Consider the following 21,937-nt stretch of genomic DNA (forward strand, 5'->3'; position numbering starts at 1 on the left):
TTCCCTCTCTCACCTGGAGATCGCTGGGAGTACTGTGAGAATCATGTTCTTTGATTTCTCCAGTGCCTTTAACACCATTCTTCCCACGGTCCTGAAGGGCAAGCTGGAGAACTCAGGAGTGGACAATCACCTCACAACATGGATTTTGGACTACCTCACTGACCGACCACAGTATGTGAGAACCCAGGGCTGTGTGTCGGACAGGGTCGTCTGCAGCACGGGGGCCCCACAGGGAACGGTTCTGGCACCGTTCCTCTTCACCATCTACACCAGCGGTCCCCAACCCCCGGGCCTCGGACCGGTACCGGTCCGTGAGTCCTTTGGTACCGGGCCACGAGAGTTGAGGCTCAGGTGTGAAATGTATGGTTTTCAGGGTTTTTATCGGTTTTCAGCGTTATTTTGTTATCGTTTTTATCGTTAACTCGGTTTTCCTGGGTCTCTTCACGTGTGTTATGAATAAATCTTCTTTTTTCGGTACCGGTACTAGTTTTATTTTGTTGTATTTATCCGCGACACCTTAAAGGCCGGTCCGTGAAAATATTGTCTGGCATAAACCGGTCCGTGGCGCAAAAAAGGTTGGGGACTGCTGATCTACACTGCAGACTTCTCCCACAACTCCACCCAGTGCTTCCTGCAGAAGTTCTCTGATGACTCTGCAATAGTCTGCCTCATCACTGATGGGGAACAAGGAGTACAGAGGACTGACCCAAGACTTTGTGTACTGGTGCCAGCTGAACTACCTCCACATCAACACCAGTAAAACCAAGGAGCTGGTGGTAGACTTCCACAGGCACAAACATTCTCCACTGCAACCACTGAACATCCAAGGTACGGACACTGAGGCTGTGGACAGCTACAGGTACCTTGGTGTTCATCTGAATAACAAACTGGACTGGACTCTTAATTCAGACGCCCTCTACAGGAAAGGACAGAGCACGCTGTACCTGCTGCGGAGACTCAGGTCTTTTGGAGTGAAGGGCCCACTCCTGAAGACCTTCTATGACTCTGTGGTGGCCTCAGCCATCTTTTATGGTGTGGTCTGCTGGGGTGGCAATATCTCTGCCGGGGACAGGAAGAGACTGAACAGGCTGATCCGAAGGGCCAGCTCTGTTCTAGGATGCCCTCTGGACCCAGTGGAGGTGGTGAGTGACAGGAGAATGGTGGCCAAGATGTCATCCCTGTTGGACAACATCTCCCACCCCATGCAGGAGACTGTGACAGCACTGAGCAGCTCCTTCAGTGGCAGGCTGCGGCACCCACGATGTGGGACGGAGAGATTTCGCAGGTCTTTCCTCCCCACTGCTGTCAGACTCCACAACAAAGACTTTTGCGGCTGATCAAACCCACACAAACCCACACATGTGCAATAAGACTAAGTGCAATACTCAAAGTTGTATTTTTACTCAGTTGTATATAGAATTTGTATTGTATTTTTATCCTATTGTATATTTTATTCTATTTTATTCTACTGTATATAGTATTTTATTTTATTCTATTCTATTCTGTACAGTTGTGTACAGTATATTATTCGTATTGTATTCTAATTTTTGCTATATAACTTTTGCACTGTCAACTTCCTGCTGTGACAAAACAAATTTCCCACGTGTGGGACTAATAAAGGTTATCTTATCTTATCTTATCACTGTAAAACTGTGAAGGAGATTTATGGGTGTATTCTAAAATTCAAAAATATTTTCTGTTTCAAATGTACTTAGCTGTAATAGAAATGTAAACATATAATTCCAGCACACCTTAGATGGAGATTACTGCTTAGGGTTAAGGTTGCGGTCATGTTGGGCCATAAAGCATGACTGGTTAGGGGCACTGAACACATCAGTCTGGAATCAGACTTTACTTTCCTCCGTTCTACTTTTGTGACTAGTGTATTCTAATGTTTACCCTTCTTGGAGCCATAATACAATCAACGCCAGCCCGCTGAGAAAAAGCACAAATTACATGCAATTTGCTGCAATCAGGTGTTAACAGTTTAAAAGCTCATGTTGGTGTGTGGGTTCAACTGCAGCAGTCGGCCTGCTGTCATACGCAGTTTTAAATGCTTAGCTCTGACCTAAGTAATCCTACTTTTTAACCTCCAAACTTAAATCCTTTTTAATGACATTTAATTAAAGGTCAAAGCAATGTGTGCCAGTCAAATTCCATATATATTTATGGGCCCACCTGGCAGGTACTGTAACCAATCTCAACATGTGACTGCAGTTTATGCAGTGCTGCATGCTTTGATTTAGTGGTATATAAATCTTTACTTTGCTAATATTATAACTTGGCTAAGCTTGAGCCTACGAACAGCTGGTGCACTCTGCTCATAGTATATGTTTACTGAGGAAACTGTCAAGCAAGGATGTGGAATTTCTCAGCTACTTTTCTTTTTTTCAGCCACAGTCTTACCATCCTTAGGTGTCACTAGCAGCAGACAAGAATTAAAAAAGAGAGCAAAAGCTGGATAATAATAGTAATAATAATATTAATAGTAATAGCTTGCCAGACAGACTGCCAGACTGTCATAGCTTGCCTGACATTTGGTGTGTGTGTGGAAAACAAAGCGTGGAGAAACTGATAGAAACACTTGAGGAGTAAATCATAATTTCCTGTTTTAGACACTATATCCTATCTTACATCTCACAGGGACTTTTTGTTTTAGCAAATGATGAAAGTCAAAATTAAAATGAAAGTTAACCAGCAGTGTGCCAGCATCAGCGTATCAACATCCTTTTTGTTAGAAGGCAAATTAAGTAAGCACGTGACGGCCTTGTTCAGGAGTAGTTTGGAGTCTCTGAGATTAACACAGTGTGGGCAAGTGTGGTGTAGGCATGAACCCACCCTAAATATAGGGCTCGGGCCATAATTTGACCCATGTTACCACGGAACGGTTACAGTATATGGGTAAGCGGTCAGTTTAGAAATACTACTTTATACTTAATGTAAATTTTTACCCCGCTTTTGAGAACAAGCTTTTCGTTTCAAACAACAGAGGGGAAAAAATGAATGTCTTTAAAACCAAGGAGTTTTTCCATGTGGCCAAAGAGGTCACCTGAGGATCTGAGAGAGGCCATCTGAGAGATCTTTCAAAGGTGCTGAACTAATTTAACAAGCTTAACAGCCTTCAAGTAAAGCTGTTACTCTTAAAAATCCTACAGCGTGTAACATAAAACACCTCTTAGTCTGAATTTAGAGGTCTAAAGTTAGAGGGACCACGTTCAGACTCATCCTTTCCTACCCTATCCCACTTGACAATGTGACATCATGGCACGGTTTCCAATGTTGCTGCTTGTTTACTTTGCTTAAAACCAACTTTTACTGGGCAATTAATAGAAGTCTGCCCCCCACTGGAGGAGGCATGTGACAGCTTATAAAAGACAGCTGCCATTTTTGGCAGTTCTTGAAACAACAGAAAGTTTGAATCTCATGCTACATTCAGCTCTAAAAAAAGTGTTATTTGGTGACTATATGGCACTAAGTGTTGTTTTCTTGTGTGTTGCATTGTTTGTTGTCTCTCTATCCTCATCTTTTCCATTTCCTTTTCCCCCCCTTCAAACCAGCTTTGCGGCACATGGCCACCCTCCCTGAGCCTGGTCCTCCTGGAGATGTTTCTCTTTTTAACCCTCAGCTTTTATTTTTTTTCCCCTTTCACTGCCATATAAATTCTTATCATTGATCACCTCCCACCTCTGCTCCTCTAGATTAGGGTTGTCAAACATGAGCAAAAACTCCATTCGAGCCCATTGGATGGCTTTGGAAATTTAGGAAAATTGGGTATTTTTAACTGTATTTTCACAAGCTTTACAGCTTTTCCTACTGATAAAGACTTAATGGCCATTCATACAACACCAAAGCAATTAAGCAATAGATTTCTGTGTTTTACACATTTACTTCTTACAATTCAAGCCCAAAGAGTCATGCTGAGGGATTTCTTTAATTTACTACAGAGGCATTACTTTGCCATGTAGAGAGAGTGAAACATACGGTTGAATTTGAACTTCTTTTTCTCATATTGAGATCTTGCATTGATTAAATGTGTAGTTAAATTTCTCTACACTGACATAAAGGGTAGTTTCACTGGTCTGGCCTGCATAAGGACAAAGTGGGCTGTATGTGGGAATGATATTAAATGAATTCACGTCTCTGCTCTAGATAAAGAAACCACATAAAAGGTGGAAATTCTTTTACAGATTTACTTTTATTAACTCTTAAACATTAAAGTTTTGTGGTACTAATCAAAAAACTTCAGAGGGTAATAAAATCTGCAAGCACATTATTTCATCATACATTCAACAGGTTTAAAGCCCGTAGATCACCGATTAACATAAAAAAAAGATATGAGCTTTGAGTGGATTATTCCTTAGAGTAAATATCTGATTCATTTAAAAGGCAGAACATTACAAAAAGTCATAAATAGATGTATATCCTCACTATATATCTGATCATCTAGGCTCAGTATACTGTTATATCAACTAGCACTGGGGGTCCACCTGTGGATTGCACGGCACGATTTTTCTCGCAGTCCCATGACAATCAGCTCCAGATAAATCAGCTCTTGCAGATAAAACACCTCGCCTTTCCACCTATAAAAAAGCAGTTTTGCTTTTCCCGCTCTGAACCACGTCTCTGGAAATAGCGGACTCCATGTAAAAGAATTCCGAGCGCAAGAGCTGGAGGCGTGAAACTTTCACCTCAACTTTTCCTCCCACCCTCGGCCAATAACAGGGCTGGCCCTAATATACGGGCTCCTCTGATTTGCCCGAGTCTCCTGTCCGCAAAGTGAGTGACAGCCTGGGGGGGAAGACTTTTTCCTCTTCTGTGCGTGTGTGTGTTGCCCTGTTGACTTGAAGGGGCTCTACGTGACTGAAAGAGAGGGGCCAGCACTTCAGATCGGAGGCGCAGCGGTGCAGGACAGTTCAGAAGCGCAGAGAGGAGAGGAGTACGGGAGAGACGGTGGCCGTCCGTCAACCAGCTGGGGGAAAACACACACTAACAAACCCTTATGGCTGCTTGAGAAATAACGATATACCCCCCCTCCCCCCTTTTTTTCTCTGGGACTTTTTTGGCTTTTAGTTTTTTTTTTTTATTGTCCTGACCAGAAGTTTTTGCAAGTCTAATTAGCTGTTGAAAAAGTGAATCCACTTTGCCGTGGACGTCTCTGGCGGTCATGGATACCCATATAAGATGGAAAGTTAAACGGAGGATAAGGGACGTCCAAATCACTTTATCCGTGATTCTCCTTTTTATCACGTCGCAAGCAAGTTCAGGTGAGATGCAGCTGTGTGGGGCTTTTTTCTTTCTTTTTTTGTGGATGCACTTTGGAGGAGCGTTGCACTGAAAAGTTTTTTGCCTTTTCGCTCATAGTGGACCACAGATGTCTGCCCCTCCTCTTTAATGTATTCATCTTGGTGGTGTGCCCCGAAACTATGGGAACTTGTCATTAAGAATTAAAAGACTGCTTTTGGAGGTTTCATCTGCAAGTTGTGCATAGTTTTTTTTGTTTGTTTGTTTGCCAAAGCAGTATAGCTGAAGTGCATTTATTTATTTTAATGCATAAAAAATAGGAAATATATGCATTAATTAGTAACCATCATAAGTAACTAGTTTTTTTTTTTTTTGGCATACTTATTATGTAGGAGTAATTGCTGTGGTGCATCTTAAAGTCTAAATACTCTTTTACCAGTGCTCCTTTTTCAGCAGATGAGAAGGATGAGTATAATTTTCATAAGAAGGAGGGGCTGAAGCTCCTCTGAAGTGGTAGGGTGGAGCCGCCTTAAGGACTCCACATAAGGGGACAGCGCTGGGGCCCTGCACTGAGGCTCAAGCAAACACATCTTTCACTAAATGCATTCTATAAATCCTCCCGATGTTTCTCAGTGACAGTTATATGAGTCTAGTCCAAAAACATGAACAAATAATAGTTTGGTATGCCAGTTAGAGGCCCGCTTATTTTAATTGGAGAAGTGACCACCTCTTTGTCTCAGTGGTGAGAGGGCATGCAGTTGGGTTTATGCTTGGCCTATATGTATTATTAGCACCTTAAGACTGCCTGGCATGGGTGGCGGGCTGCTGTGTGCTGTAAAGGTCTGACACAGGACATTGAGATGAACAGATGGCTTCTTCTGTCTGCTCAGGACAGTTAAAAAGCTTCCATGATTGTGCTGATGGTGTAAATTTGTTGTGATGCCTGATTACAGCCCATTATGGAGTTCAAAATGCACTCCAGTTTAGAAAGTAAGCCATGATAATAACATATGAAGTTGAAGTGGTTTTATAGGCTCATGTCGTTGAATATACACTAAGAAAATTACTGCAAAGTGTTTATTTTCGTGTTTCCTATAAATGCTGGTTATTAACTGGACAAAACCTTGGTCACTGTATGCTGGCTGGACTCAAATCTGGGTCATATTTGATGACTGAGGAGGAGTTGAATTTTTGGTGGGACATTAAAGAGCATGGGCCTGAGGTCATTTTGATGCTGGTGGCTGGATTTAATCATCTCTTGAAACTGACAGAGAGGAACGAGAGTTTTGTAAGAAATCCATAAGGGTTCTGGTACATTTTCTGAAACTTGACACATGCCAGACAGGAAGCACTTCATGACTGATTGCAAGAAACATGCCAACTCCATGAAAGCTTCTTTTTTTTTTTGTGAACTAATTATTCTGTCCATCAAATTTCTTTTAGATTTTTACATTCATTTTTTAAAAATTAGCTGCTTTCAGTTAAACACTGTGCAATGCAAAAATTAAATCCAGTTTAGCTATTAATAAAAACTTTTTTTTTAATGGCTTTTCTAGACCTCTTACAATCAGATAAGACAAATAGTCTACAAATAATTACTGACAACTAGCAAGTTTATCACAAGTGAAAGCTTATTGCTGACCTAAGCCTCATCACCTCTTAGCCTGAGGGAGGACCAAAATGCATCAAGCTGAAGACTAGTAGAGACCTGCCCAGGCATACAATACTAATTGTTTTAGGGCTTGTCAGCTATGGTTAAATTAAAAACCAAAAAGTTAAGTATGCTTTTTTGTTTTGTTTTTGTTTAACACTGAAATCAAAAAAGGGCAGTTGAGCAAATACCGTTTACTAAAGAATTAATGTTGTATTCATGTTTTATCACCAGCTGTTTAGGTATTAGTATGATGCTAATTCCACAATGGTTTTTGTTTTGAATACAATACCCAGTCAAGATCATAGTCTAACAAATTTCTTATCAAATGATATATAATATGTTCATAAATCTATAATTAATATAGATTTAATAATTCCTATAACTAAAATGCATATAGAGCTCAATAAAAAGACAAGCAAACAATACAGCAAGGCCTAACCTATTAGCAGTTAGCATATTCTTTACACAATGGGTTACTTACCCATGAAACATTACTACATTTTAATTACATTTGATTCAGAGCCTTTTTCACTGTGAACTGTTGGCATGTGATACATTTTGAAACACAGAAATTAGTTAATAAACAAAAACTAAAACGCCACAATCTGTAAACTAACGCAGTTGGGAAAATGATGTTAAAATAGCCTGCTATGTAGAGCTAATCTAATTTGTTGCAGCTTTATTACAGTCTCTCTTAAAGTATAAAAGACTGCTGTTTTGCAGTCTTAATGCTATGTGTCTGCTGTTAAATGTAGCTTAGCTTATTTGATGCTGACCAGAATTGAATTATGTGGAATAAGCTCCTGACTCATTATTTTATAAAGACAAATACAGAAATATGCATTGAATTTATACTATGATTAAGTTATATACTTGTATCACAGTGTATATATTTTAATATTTTGCGGTCAGTTTGTCTTTCAGTAGACTTAAGTTTAGAAAGACCTTGTCTTGGTATTAGAGAGGAAAAACTCAGTTTAAGCTATGTGAAAAGTGGTAATAACAGAAGGTCCTGGACAAGAATTTGAAGAGGGGTCAGAGTTCAAAGGTGAAGGTCAGGACTGCTGTCAGGTTTACAGTTTCACTGCCTGAAGAGAGGCATTCTTTATAGTGTAGCTCCTCTCATCTTTGTTTCCCATAATTCTTCTCTGTGTCTTGGAGGTAACAGGGTAAGATGTGTGCTTTTCAAAGAACCTTTGCAACAGTTTGAAGTTCCCGAGCCAATATAAACCCTGAAATGCAGAATTCAAATTAGGATTGATTGATATGTGTAGTCTCTACTTTTTAGCTTACTGATGTTTTCACATGTCTGTGGGACACAGTATAACTGCTATAGACTAAATCTAGCTTATTTTACAAACGGTTTCCTTTGTGTTTCTGCTGACTTGCATTTTTTAATCTGGCCTCCTCAATCAATGGACTCTTTTCACAAATATTAGATAATCTGCTTTGACTCTTTTTTCTTTGGTTTGTTGTTGTTTAATTAAGTAAAAGGTTTTTTTGGATCACCCTTGTTAATAACAGACATTTAAGCCAGTTCAGATCCTACTTGTCGAGTGTATTTTAGTCATCGAAAATGCTGAAATAACATTCTTTGAATACCTCGTGCAAATGAAAACATGAATAGGTTTTGGCCAAAGTCACCAAGGGCATTGAAAATATTGGAAGAAAAGGCTGACAGGCTAATAGATCACAAAATATGGTAATGACTTGAGAAATACACTATACAGTAAGAACTGATATTTGTTGATTCTCTACATAAGTTTTAAAGAAATATAGAGAAGAAGGCCTCGCTGTTTCTCTGAGTTCCTTCCCATCTGGACTTGATAAGTTCCATTGTGCTGTCTGCTGAGCCCTTCAAAAAGCCAGAAAAAATGGCTTCCAGATGTTTTCTTCCCATTCTATGTGGAACAGGGGACCATGAAAAAAAAAATACTGCTGCATTTTTTTCAAGTGAAAATACATTCTGTGCTAGTTTTAGAGAAGATTTCTAATCAAATAACATCTGCAGTCTTAGAGCAGATTTTATAAAAATAATGATGCTACGCCTTGCATTTCAGCAAGGTTTGCACATACACATTGAGGGCTGTTAAAAGGTTCTTTCTGTTTAAGCAAGCCAGGTTTATGGCAGGGTTAAAGGTCGACTACAGCTGGTCCACAGCTGTTTTTTATTTATAGTCCCATATCTGGACAACTCGTTTTCAAAAGGAATTTATGTGGCTTACTCTGATTTTGACTTTTTTTTTTCCATATACCGTTTTTCATGAGCACAGTAAGAAAAAATCATAGAAGATACTGTGACCAGAGAGATTTTAACCAATGACATTACTTCCTAATTGGTAATTGCATATCAGTTTATATAAATTAAAGGCAACAATGCTAATGTTTCATTTACAACATTAGGTTTTAACCTTAAGAGGGATATTCAGATTTATGTTACCATCACCCATCTGCCTTAGCTTCAATCTTCCACTGAGAATGTAACTGTAATTTTGTTTTGAATTTCTGAAGGGCTTTTCTTACTTACCTTGAAGTGGCAATCCTGAGGTCACGTCAAACTCAATCAGATAAATGGCGATGAGAAAAAGTGGCTTCTTGTGTGTGCCTATTGCCATGGCGCTGAGGAAGGAATCTGAGTTAGCTGTTCTGTGGGGAGAAGCAGTGACCCTGCAACTGCATGTGCCACTTCAGCCCTGTAAATACAGGCTTTGTGGAAACGACTCTGTAAATCAGCCCTAATGCCTGATAATAGCATGGAAGATAAAACAAAATATGCAGGACAAGTTTTTGACCCCGTGTCAGAGTTAAGGAGATCCTTTGTGCTGCACAAATAGTTCATTATTTGCCATATCTTGGACAGTATATCGTCTAGTCCTTTCCAGACTAATTAAGGTTCAAATAATTGTGTTGAACCGCTCAATGGTCCTCTGTACTCATGACACAGTGTGCTTGATTTGAAGCCAGTGATAGATTTTTCTCCAAATTAGCTTATTGCTAAAAGCACACAGACATAGATGGATCATTCCAGCTCCAAAATACAAGCAAACGGGGACGATGTGTTCCTTACACTCTCAGAGACAAACGGAACCAAATGGAGACAGTGGTGTTGGAAATGTCAACATGACCCTACGAGTGATGTAAAAGTTGGATGCTCTACCTAATGATGCAACCCCCCACGCCTGTTTTTGATTTCAACCGTATGCTTTGTTGCAGCATGTAGTGCATGGCAGAGTGAAAAGTGAATTCTGGTCCAGGCTCACAAGCCGAGTATTCACTTTAGCTGGGAAACAGTGCTTCTCTCTGTAATGGGGTATTATAATCATTGAGCATGGAAAGCAATGTATGACTCATCCTTTCCAACCCCATTCCCCCTTCCCCAGCCCGAGCTAAGCCACAGCCTGGGCAGCAGAAATACTGAGTGTAAGCATTTTTTTTCCTACTAGGGGGAAATACAATGGCTTTTTGGTCACTCTAGAAACTTTACTGTAGCCCCATGTACTCTTTAATTTATTGGTTGACAAATTTAGAAGGAGTTGAAATAATAACACAGTAAAAAGTAAGGTTTTGCTTATTTAGCAGTGTTTTGTCATGAAACCAGCCTCAATGAACTTACAAGGGAGCAACAAAGGAACAAGCTTGAGTTTCACTAATTTGCCGAAGCAAGCTCAATGAAGGCTAAAGGTCCCGGAAAGGAAACCCTGTTTCTTATTATCTTCCCAGTTGCAAAATGGTGACAATATAAGAGGAAAATGTTCACTGTCAAAACATCTTGCAACAAAATAGCGTAATTTAAAACACGATAAAACTTTTACACGTACAATACGCGGTTTAGTGAATGATTATCGTCCCCATTAGATATTGAAAAGCTACACATTATAAAGCTAAAAACTGAGACAAAAAGGGTTTTGGTTGCACTGATATGCTAACCAAAACCGCAATCTTTCCCTATCCTAGGCCAAAACTCTTTTTTGTTATGCAAACTCAACCACAAGTTGTACTCAGAATACAAACTATGGCCTGTGGCATTGATGTCATGTACTCTGTTTGCATGAAAAACCCAGAAAATGTTTCCAGTGAAAGTAAAAAAACAACAAAAAATTGTGTAATTTAGAGTCTTGAGTTACAGTTTTGTGAACAGACTCATGATAAGAAGCAATTTCATACAGTGATGCTCTAAATGAAGTTCGGAGCTAGTGCAGGACCTCCAGAGTCTAGATGCTAGTGGTGATAATGTAGAGTTAGTAAAAGGCTCCCTGGAAACCCAGAAGGACGAGGCGGTGATGGGTAGGGAAAGGAGGGCTGCATTTTACGGGGAAGGCAGAATTCTTAAAAAGTAAAGGCTACTTCAAGAACAGGATGTGATTGGTTTTCAGAACACAGTTATGTCAAAATTGTTAAAGGAGTGAGTTTGACAAAGTGGGAAAGCAAAAATGATGAAAAATAGAGCAACAGAACGGGACTCCAGCAGCACTCTGACACATAGAGGAACAAAAGCAAGCTGTCAGGGAACAGATCTTCCTCGATGAAATTAACCTGAAGGATCATTTCTTCAAGACTTCATGACTGTGCATCTTATCATAGTTAGCAGCTGATTTTGATCACTTATACTGCAGCTGTCTGTCATTCCTGAGATTTACTCATGCTTTAACTTCTGTTCACCCACAGGCTTGATGTTGCTCAACTGTGACACTGGTTAAAGTGTCAGCAGGAGATGAATTGATGGTTGACTTGGCTGTCAGTGCAGCTCGTTGCGTGTTATCTGGCACCGCGATGAGATGGCAAGGTTTTGTTTTTCTGCAAGTTTCATATAAAGACTGTATAATGAGAAATATGACTGATAGTTTATATATTCCTATTGTTTTCATGCCTTTTCACACTTCATTGGCTTGCTTTTAAAAGAAAGAAAAAACTTTGCTCATTCTTTTCTCTGTGATCTCCATTCTCATCACTGACAAGCTTGATGTGCGTCTTGAAATGATGCTTTCATTTACTTCTCCTTAGCCATGCCTTCGAATGTAAACATTCCCAATTTAGAAATATAATTGGATTTTTATTGCACACACAAAATATAACCCATGTTCCACCACACATATGTCTAACCACTGTATTATTGATTATGTGGGCTGAGTGGGACTATGGGTCATTGAGTTCACTAAAGATGATGAAACACCTTCTTGGTGAGAAAACATTGCACATTTGATTCCCATCATTAGCTGTGAGGCACAGTAGCTCAGTCGAGGCAAATAGGTTTGATAGGCAGTGCTGGATAGTCCTCAACGTAGACAAAAGCATCATTATTGTGCAGGATTTTGTATTTATTATTCTGTTTCATTGCGCTGTCCCAGTGTGTTGGTGCTGGAGCTGTTATTTGTGAGGCTTTCCGAGAGGAAATGGTTCCATAATGTCAGTGCTGCAAGGCTCTCCTTTATCATGAATTTCTCAGCAGTCTGCTATTAAAACCATATCTGCTTGTGGGAGAGGCAGAATGAGGGGAAGGCTTCAGTGCAGAAAAAAGGAAAAAGATAAAACAGGCAGTCTGTGTGTGGAAGAAGGTTGCACACAGAGATTAAAAATAAAACAGAAGCTGCAGAAAAAGACAAAACCACAGTGGGCGGAATGAGAAAAGACTTAATAAGTGAGAGATAACATGGATCACATATGCGCTTCAAAAGAACCAATTCTGTACTTTTTGCTGTAAAATGAGAGGTGCACAGTGGAATCTTGACTCTGTGGTGGACGGCAGACAATGATTAATCTTCAGGGCTGTGAGCTGGAGTGTGGAGACAGTGAAGTAAACCATATGGCATTTACACTGTTAAAGCAATAAGAGTGCAGCTAAAGTACAGAGCATCAGACTGCATTGAGGAAGCTCAGGTCAGGAAAACTCTGTTGTCTGGATCATCTTTCAGGTGTGTGTCTGTGTGTGAATCCTACCTGCTTGTCATTTTTTTAGTGTCTTGTCATTTTGCAACTAGGCTTGAGCTAATGTTTCATTTTTTAAATGAATGTCAGATTTATTTGATCAAAACCACAGGAACAAATGCAGTGGATATGTAAACAAAAAGATCCTGGGCTTCTCATTTCCTCCTCTCCTCCTATCTTCCCTGCTGCTTTATCCTTGTGCAGCTTTTTCAGCTGGTCACTGGGTCAGTGTCCTGAAATGTCTGGGACTGAAGCTGGCGGATAAAATGAAACTGATACTGGCATGTGAAGTCATTTACAGACTAAACACTGGCCTTTGTTGCCTTTGGAAGTTGTTGCCTAAGAAAACATTTTCTTATGATCTAGTCATTAACTAGATGTACTGTGTATTGCTACTTGGGTTGCACTGATTGTTAAATTCAATACCAATGCCAGTGTTTAAAAGAACAATGTGGGTGATACCTGAAACCAATTAATTTTTTTTCTTTTCTCAAGCTTTTGTTTTTGTGCTCATTTATTCCCTCTCTCTCTGGACATGTTTTAAAGTTTTTCCAGCTCATTTAGTTTGTGCAAAGGTAATGCAATACAACAAATAAACTTCCACCAATGACATGAATAAATACCATCTTTCTCTTTCTTTTCTTTTCTTTTTTTTGTCAGCAGCGCAAATATCAGTTGATGCCAATATTGGGTTCATACTTTGGTTCATCCCTACTTGGATCTTTGTAAAGTACAACCCTGCTGAGGACATGATGGTTGCTATTGCTAATGCTAACAGTAGCAAAGGCATCTAGACTTGTAACTTGAGCTGAATTGCAGCAGACACATTTCAAATGGTAAAATGTTTACTTTTACCATGGTATAGGTTTTTCCAAGGAAAATGGTATAGATTTCCAGTTTGTTTCACTCTTCTCACAGTTTCATGACCAGTTGCTGAGTAGTTTGCCAGTGTTTGCAGAAAAGTCACTGTCTTCCATGCAATCTGTTGGCAACTGCAGCAACCTGCTAACAATCAAAGCAAAGAGATTTTTGGTGCAGCACCAAATACCTCTTTGTTGTCATTTTTACTCTAGCAATTACCAGAAACTTGAGACCAAAATGTCACAAATGGGTGACATTTTTTATGACATTGTCCGTTTGTGAGATTTCTTACCTCCTTGATATTCCATGACCAACTTAAGTGGTATTATTGCAAAGTGGAAGTGTTTAGAAACCACAGCAGTTCAACCACAAAGTGGCACACCATATAAAGTTGGGTCACATAGTGCTGACCCACATGGTGTATAATAGTCACCAACACTCCGCTGACTCAGTACTTGCAAAGTCCGAGACCTCTGGCATTAACTTCATCACAAATACTGTATGCTGGGAGCTTCATGACGTGAGTTTGTATGGCTGAAAAGTTCCTGTCGGTGTAATGTGTTGTGGCCCTGTGATTCTCTTTATATAGTTTACGCTAACAGGGACTTTCACATTCACTTGGTATCCAGTGTAGGTGTTTTTTTTTAAGGTGATTTCAGTGCTTTGCCACAACTTAAAACTTTGTCTGAGCCTTACTGCAGCGCATGTAGAGAAGTGTGATTGGCAAGAAACCAGTCTAATTATAGTTTACGAGTTAATTAAAGTTGTGGAGATGATTACCATCTTGGGTACTGGCATCCCATTCAGGTATGTGCTTGCATTAGTTTACACATGCATCTGCAGTAACATGTGCCCATGCAGTGTGTATAATGTGCTCAGTCTAGCATGAGCATAATGCCTACAGTATGATTCTCATGTCTGGTCACATGAAACCCAGAAGCAACAACTTAAGGTCAGCGCTGATGGAGGTGTGTTCATTTTTTTCCTTCATGCTCTGGATCTAATATGCTGTACATTTGCAGGAGTAGTATTTTGATCAAGGTTTCATATACAACATCTGCAAACTTAATAAAAGGTTTGTTACTTTTATGGGATTAAATGTGAACCATTAACGGGGAAAGAAAAAGGATGGCAAAAAATCTCAAATAATTTGTATCGATTAGGCATTTTCTGTCAGGATCTAAGCCAGTTTTAAGATAAATCTTTCTGCTTCAGACTGTAAAGCAAAGTGTTCTAATTTGCTGAAGGACAAATATGGAATAATAACAATAAATGTTTAAATGAGGTGTTGCAGAAGGGTAAGTTGCAAAAGTAAGTTGGTGAACTAGATAATATCCACCCGCATGAGTCATGCCGGTCCAAATATATCTTATGTTTAAAACCCCTGAGGGTACTTGGTTGTGTGTTTTGTTGGTTATGAATTCTGCTTTCAATTTTGAAGTGTAGGAATGCCTTACATCGCCCTATTTTTAAAGTTACATAGTCTTGCTTTAAGTAATTAAAGCCAGGGCCCTAATTGTAACCTGCTGTACTCACAGTGTGGCTCCAGCTTCACAACACTTGGCTTCAAGTTTTATAACAAAATCAGGTGAAATAAAAAAAGACTCCCAGACCCTCCCCATCTGTGATGCGCACTAGGAGGGGGAAGTCTCTCTTTGGGCATTCTTGTTTTTGACTGTGCTGATCTCCAAGAGGAGCCAGGGTCCTCTTTATGACTGCTAATTACTCCTTGTCCTCAGCGCCAGGTCAAGCATGTGCCTGGAGAGTTAGGCCTCACTTCAGGAAGGGCTGGAGGAGGAGGCAGTGAAAGAGGGAAGAATGTTAATCCACCCCACCACCATGAAAAAGTCCTAATTCAGTGGTCCGGCACCCCTCCTCCTGTCAAATGAAATGTTGCTGTCTGGAGTCGCTAAGTGTTGTCACAGAGACTCTGTGTGTGTACACGTATGTGTGCGTTATTGGAAGTAGACGGTAGATGGATGTTTAGGGGAATGGGATCCACCACAGTCCTGGCAGGGAGCCGAATGTGGATTAAGAATGTGGCACTCGAGCTACTGTTCACATAAAGAGAGAAAATCTGAAATAAAAAAGGAGTAGTTAGGTAGGGAGGGGAAGATTTATAAAAGAGCTTTCTGCCAACTTCTTTGTATAACAGTTTGTTGCAATGTAATGTTTCACCACACCTTTCAAATTAACTCAGACTTTATGAATTCATTACACTTTATTCCACTGTGACAACCTGTGCTTGACAAATAAAACCATAAACTGCTTTTTTTAGCATGTCACATCAAAGATCAAAGTAATTTGGTGGCTAATATATGTATCCAATGTACAGGGTTTTTTCTTTGTACATGGATGGGGACGCACTAACTGTAGGATAACAGCCACTCTCAAAAACCAACAGAAAGTTTCATAGAAAGAAAAATTTTGTGTTCAGGTTGTAGTTTTCATAACTGAGAAAAGATCCATTAATTTCACAGTCTTGCTAATACCACCGGATGTTCTGAGTGGTGGCAGTGCAGGTTTACTTTTCATGCAGGATTCATGTGGCATTGCTTCTTGAATGGTGCTTCAGTATTTAGTGGAAGCATGCGCAGGTAACATGAGATATATAATGTTTTTATTTACACTGAAGGAGTTCCTGTAGAGTAAAGCTTAAGGAATGCCATTTACCATATTTGTGTCACATCCACTTGCATGAAAGCAGTAAAAACAACAACAAAAGTGCTACAGCAGGTCCACTGGGTGAGCAAATGTACACAAGACCGTGTCATGTAAACAGTTTTCTGTGTATGTATGGAAAGCCAGTGTCTTGGATGTGAGGGGCTGTGGTCTGGGAGAAAATTATTTTTAGCATCCAGCACCTCAGGTGTTGGTCTCTTGAGGGATCTGCCATGCTAAGTGGGTAAACATCTCAGGTTAACAAGGTGGGATTGAGAGTCATACCTGTGGTTTAGGATGTGGTCAGGACGGCTTCTGCTGAAAGGTCGACTGCCAGTGACAGAAATCTGTAAATGAAAGTGCGTATGTGTTAACGGATGATGGAAACATAGGCGATAATGTTGGTGTTTGTGCTCTAAAGTGCCCAAAAAGATTGCTTTATTGAAAGAGACACGCTTTTGGCTGATTCTCAAATGGGTTTTTCAATAGGGCTTTTATTTTATAGCTGGTGTGTAATATATTATGCTTTCCTTTAGTCTACCCCCTTCTCTTTTAATCCTATTGGCAGGCTCCACCTTGGCTCACCTCCAGGTGACCGATCCCTGAGGTTGCTTTAAGAACCAGGCGCATCCATAACCTCACCTGAAAACCAAAAGGATTTTATATGAGGATAAAAGAATAATATAAGAAATTGACTTATGGATGCTCTGAAGTGGATATAAAAGAATGCTGTCCTGATGCTCCCTTCCAATTTGCTAATCCACACTGACATTTGATCATGTCAGTGTGGATTAGCAAAAGCAACACTCCTTGGAAAGGGTCGCTGGGTGCTCCTTACAAACATCCTCCTTTTTTTCTCCCCTTAGTACTGACCTGGATGTTATTACTAACTTGTTATTGAGTATTAATCTGAGTTTAAGTGGCTGTAGCACAAAAATATTTGATCTAACTTGTCAGTATTTGTCTGTGACTTAATAAAATGGCTTGTTGGAAACATCTCATAAGTGGAGGTAGTGTATCTGTTTGTGTTCATACTTCATGCAAAATGATAAAAAGGGGTTGTGTTAAATTACCCCTACGGTCTAGAAGCACAGACTAAAAAATTGGGCTTTTTTTTATCAGTGAGTTAAAGTTGAACTTAGTGTTTTTACCTGTCACCACCAGAGTCTGCAGCAGTGGGGAATAGCAAGGTTGTGTCCAAATAAGGAAACGGGGACAGTGTGTGATAGAAAGATTACATGAAGATGTATGAGGAGGTGGGATGGAAAAGGGAGGTTGTGGCTTGCTGGTTGAAACAGTCTGAGAATCAAAGACACCACAGTACGCCACCACCTGAGCATTACTATTGGATTGCAACACTGTGTACTGACTTTAATCTGACCACACTACTAAGCTGCATCATTTAGACAGTGGTCACTGTGTCAGCTGTGAGATAGTTATTTCTATCCCTTGTATGGACTGCCTCTGTGCAGTTATCAATTGATCTGTCTCCCAGTGAGCGCTGTTAGATGTTGGCAGGTTAAAGGGAATGACTGTTGGGGCAAAGAAGTCTGCTGGAGAACTTTTGGGGCTGTTTTAAGAAAGAGCAAACACAGAGATATTTGCATTTTGTGGTCCCTCTCAAAAAATTGTAGCAAATAACATAAAAATGTTTCTGTGATTCTATGCTTAATGCATCAGCCTTATAAATAATCTTCCTGTGTGGTTAATAATGGATTAGAGAGGCTTCGGATGGATATTTTGATGAATAGATTGTGCTTGCTAATGCCAGAAGTGTGAAGATACAGGGTAAGTTGTTTTTTCGGCCAAACATTTCTCACATTATCAATTGAGGAATGACACAGACATTGAAAGCAAATGCAATTTTGTTACTGTAAAATTTATAGGTAACATTTTTAAAGTTATACCTTAGACAGGAACAGCTTCCGTAACCAGAAAAAAAGAGTTAAAGTATTCTAAACTTTTTCAACTCTGGAGGGTGACCAATGTATCAGCAGGCTGATATTATCTAATTGCCAGTCTGTTGGTATCTGTTTTTATAACAGTTGATAAATAAAAATGAAATCAAGAGATAGGAGAAACACCCTTCAACCATGTTATGAGTGTTAGTGTTGCATAGTTTGTCCACCAGAGGGCACTGCACCCTCCCTGTTTGTATTGCAGAACTCTGCTGCCACAAACACAACAAGCAGCTAATCTGAACAGAGTCGAGTAACACAAAGCGTAAATCAATATCTACACATAATGAATTTTATGGAAATCTGTTCACGTGTTTGAAAAAATAAAATCAGTGGATATTTTGAAACATATTGGCCTTAAAAATCAGTCTATATGATGATAGGTGGACCAAGTTTTCACAGGCTTTGTTCGCCTTGTGCTGCGTGACTCCTTCAGTAGGAATAGGCTCTTCTGACCTTTTGTTCATGAAGCAATAATGATGCGATAATGATGTAGAACACGAATGCAGATTAGTAATCTATCAATGAGGAAATTTGTACAAGAAGCACATTTCCATTAGTGTGATATATCATTACTCTGCTGCTGAGCTCTGAAAGTAAGCCTCATTAGGTGAACCTCTGTCATCATGACTGAATGATAGACATTTTCTGGCTGCTGGGTGAGCTGCTGCTTCATTGTGAGCTGATGACAGACGAAGCTCTTTGTGTTTAGACCCTTCACCCGCACAGAGGCTTTGTCATCCTGTGGGTTTGGACTGACAGGAATATGAGAGTAGTTATCTTTTTGACATACTTACAGGCTTGACTAGTTGGGGTTTTAAACAGATGGGTGCAGTGGGTGTAAAAGAGCTGCTATCACAAATCCCTTAACCACTTTTGCCTAATATGACCCCAGCACAACAACACAGTGTAAATCAGACACGACTCGAATCTTACAATTTTCTTGCCTTTACAAAGTAATATCTGAACTGGAAACAGATGCTTCAGCCTTTTTGCTTTGTGTTTATTGCCAACCTGATGTTTTAGTAAAACAAGCAAACAAATAAAAACAGTATGATTTTTATTTTACTAATTGTAGCCTTAGACATCAGCAGCCCTCTTTAGTTAGTTCTTTGTATAAGATAATGTCGGAAACATGCAATCAGACCTTCGAGGATGAGGAGGAAGTTTTTCTTTTACAAAGCCTGCACAGCTGCAGAGGAACACGTGCATCCAAAGTACTTTTAACTGAAAACCTCTGTTTAGGACGCGCCCCCCCCCCCCCCCCCCCCCCCTTGTTTTTTTCTTTTTAATTGATCTGCTCTGCACGTGAGTCATGTGTAATGACATCCAGCTGGAGGTTGTTGCAGAGATGCCTGTTCACCTTTCTTAGCAGCCCTTTCACTCTTAGATGGATGGGACCATTGAACATTTTTTTAAACAGTGTGTGTGGTCTTTGTAGACCGAAAAAGACACAGCTTTACCTGTGTGTGGGCGTGTTTTTAATCTTGTCTAGTGGGTTGGCCCTTGGTATTCACATAACAATACAAAAATGCTTTCTTTTTTTCTTTCCTAACTCTACTGCCATAAACCCCTCCTGTTGTCCTTTTTTTAGATTGTCCTTTCAAAAATGCGGACAGCCCTTGATCCTCAGTCATTATGTGACCGTCCCTATAGTCGTGACCCTGTGTGCTATTGTCCAGAACCTTTCTTGGGCAATGCTTGGTACTAATGTGTGTCATTGGGTAGCTTGCTATCTGTGCATCTGGCTGCAGGAACAGCTGTTTGTCCTGGGTGGTTTTGGCATGTGACAGCGCGGTCCAGGGTCAAACCCCGTGTCACATTGTTCTGACCTAGTGTACTTCTGCGGTGGCCTGGTTACAGCTTGGACGACCGGCTTGAGAGTGTGCTAATTGCATGGTTGTGGTCTAAGGGAGGCAGCGGTAGATTTAACATAGCAGGGAAAGAGATGGAAGGATGGGTTTTGGTGCAGCTGAAACCAGTGATCATGGGTGATCTATAAATGGGCATGTCTCTGTTTAGCGCCTAAATGGATAACAGAAATCTTCACTGAACCACAACAGTGGAGTCTCCTGCTGAGTAACTAGTGCTTCTAAGTCAGCAAAGGACAGAAAATAGATTGAATGCGCCATAATTAAGGCTTGCTTAATATGCAGAAGTTTGGAGTTGCACAAACTCTGCAGTGGCATTGTTTTAGCAATGCGCTGGCCTGCATAGAGACTAGCCAAATGCTCCAAAGTTAAGTTTGTTGAATATGAATCTAATGTCCTTTTTGTGTGTCTCTCTCTCCTCTCTGCAGTGGAACCAGCAGACCTCTTGAAGATTTTAGATTTTCACAGTTTACCCGAAGGTGTTACGAAAACAACGGGATTGTGCTCACATAGAAGGTCATCACAAGGACCCGATGTGGCTTACAGAGTATCCAAAGATGCCCAGCTCAGTGCCCCCACCAAACAGCTGTACCCAGGTGAGTATATGACTCAAGGAACTTTTCATGCTGCACATGTTCAACTAAGAAGTAATTTAAGAACTTGCAATGAAGTATTTCTCCTCTTTCAAACATGAAACACATAACTCTATAATAACGCCAAATCACATCAGCAATCACCTCAAGGTGCTCTATATTGTAATGCAAACACCCTACAATTATAGAGAGAAAACCCCTACAATCACACAACCCCCTATGAGCAAACACTCAGTGACAGTTAGAAAGAAAAACTCCTTTTTCGCAGGAAGAAACCTCTTTCAGCTTAAAGACATTTTCCCAGGTTTTAAAGTTAAAGTCTTGCCATCTGTTTGGCTTTCGTGACCTTTAATCCTACTTCACATTAAACTCCAAATATAATGTTTTAACTTGGCTGGAAAGCATTTTGCATTTGCTCCCATCTAGCCTGTTCCTTTCTCCCCCTCCAGGTTCGCAGTTTTGTCGGTTAGCATAAGCTGATAATTTATCTCGACTCTACCTTTAACTTCTAGGTTTTAAAATGGCTGTGCCTGCTGTTTAATCGTTAAGTCCCCTGCAAACATGTTGACATCTTGCTAATGCATGTCCAAGTGCATCTGTATTTTTTACTGAAACAAATTGCCTACCACGTGTGGACACTTTTAGCAAATGTTGGTAAAAGAACGATAATGAAAGTGCACATCAGATGCATTGCCATCCAGCCCTGTAATATTTAATGTCGCAGCAGGAGGAGCTGGGTGATGAAAAAGCAGCGAAAATATGGTTGGTGGATGGGAGGGAAGCCTGGGGTTCCACTTTTCTGTGTTCTATCATGCTGACGTGGCTTTGAGTTACTGCTATATACTGTGCTGCAGTGCTTCTTTCCTTTCTCCCCTCCCTCTCCAGCACTCTTTCCTTGCTCTTCTCCCTCCTTCTCTCATTTTTTCCCTCAAGCGTCATCACTTCTCCCTCTATCATTTCTCCTAGACTGCTTCTGCCTCGCAGTGTTTTCTTCCTTTGTCTTTGCTGTATATTTATTTTTTTTCCATAAAACATAAATTAAAAAAACCACAGTTTCATGACCCAGACAACCAATTTCTGAAAATGATTGTGATTGTTGCCTTTCCTTTGGCTTAAGGATATAAAAAGCCGCTGAGGTCTAGATATAGCAACAAGAGAGAAATAATATCCCTTCCT

At 40.1% G+C, this 21,937-nt stretch overlaps 1 protein-coding gene across 3 annotated transcripts in view; it reads left to right on the plus strand.

The window, feature by feature from the left end:
- Positions 1-4,880: 4,880 nt before the first annotated feature.
- col5a1 (procollagen, type V, alpha 1) overlaps positions 4,881-21,937 on the plus strand; it is a 74,109-nt gene continuing 57,052 nt past the window's right edge. For all 3 annotated transcript variants that reach the window (XM_063478176.1, XM_063478177.1, XM_063478178.1), the window contains exons 1-2: positions 4,881-5,264; positions 20,597-20,764. In XM_063478176.1, the coding sequence (XP_063334246.1) occupies positions 5,165-5,264; positions 20,597-20,764 (268 nt within the window). In that variant the 5' untranslated portion in view covers positions 4,881-5,164. The remainder of the gene's footprint in view (positions 5,265-20,596; positions 20,765-21,937) is intronic.

The sequence above is a fragment of the Pelmatolapia mariae genome, linkage group LG7, assembly GCF_036321145.2.
Source record: "Pelmatolapia mariae isolate MD_Pm_ZW linkage group LG7, Pm_UMD_F_2, whole genome shotgun sequence".
Lineage (NCBI taxonomy): Eukaryota > Metazoa > Chordata > Actinopteri > Cichliformes > Cichlidae > Pelmatolapia > Pelmatolapia mariae.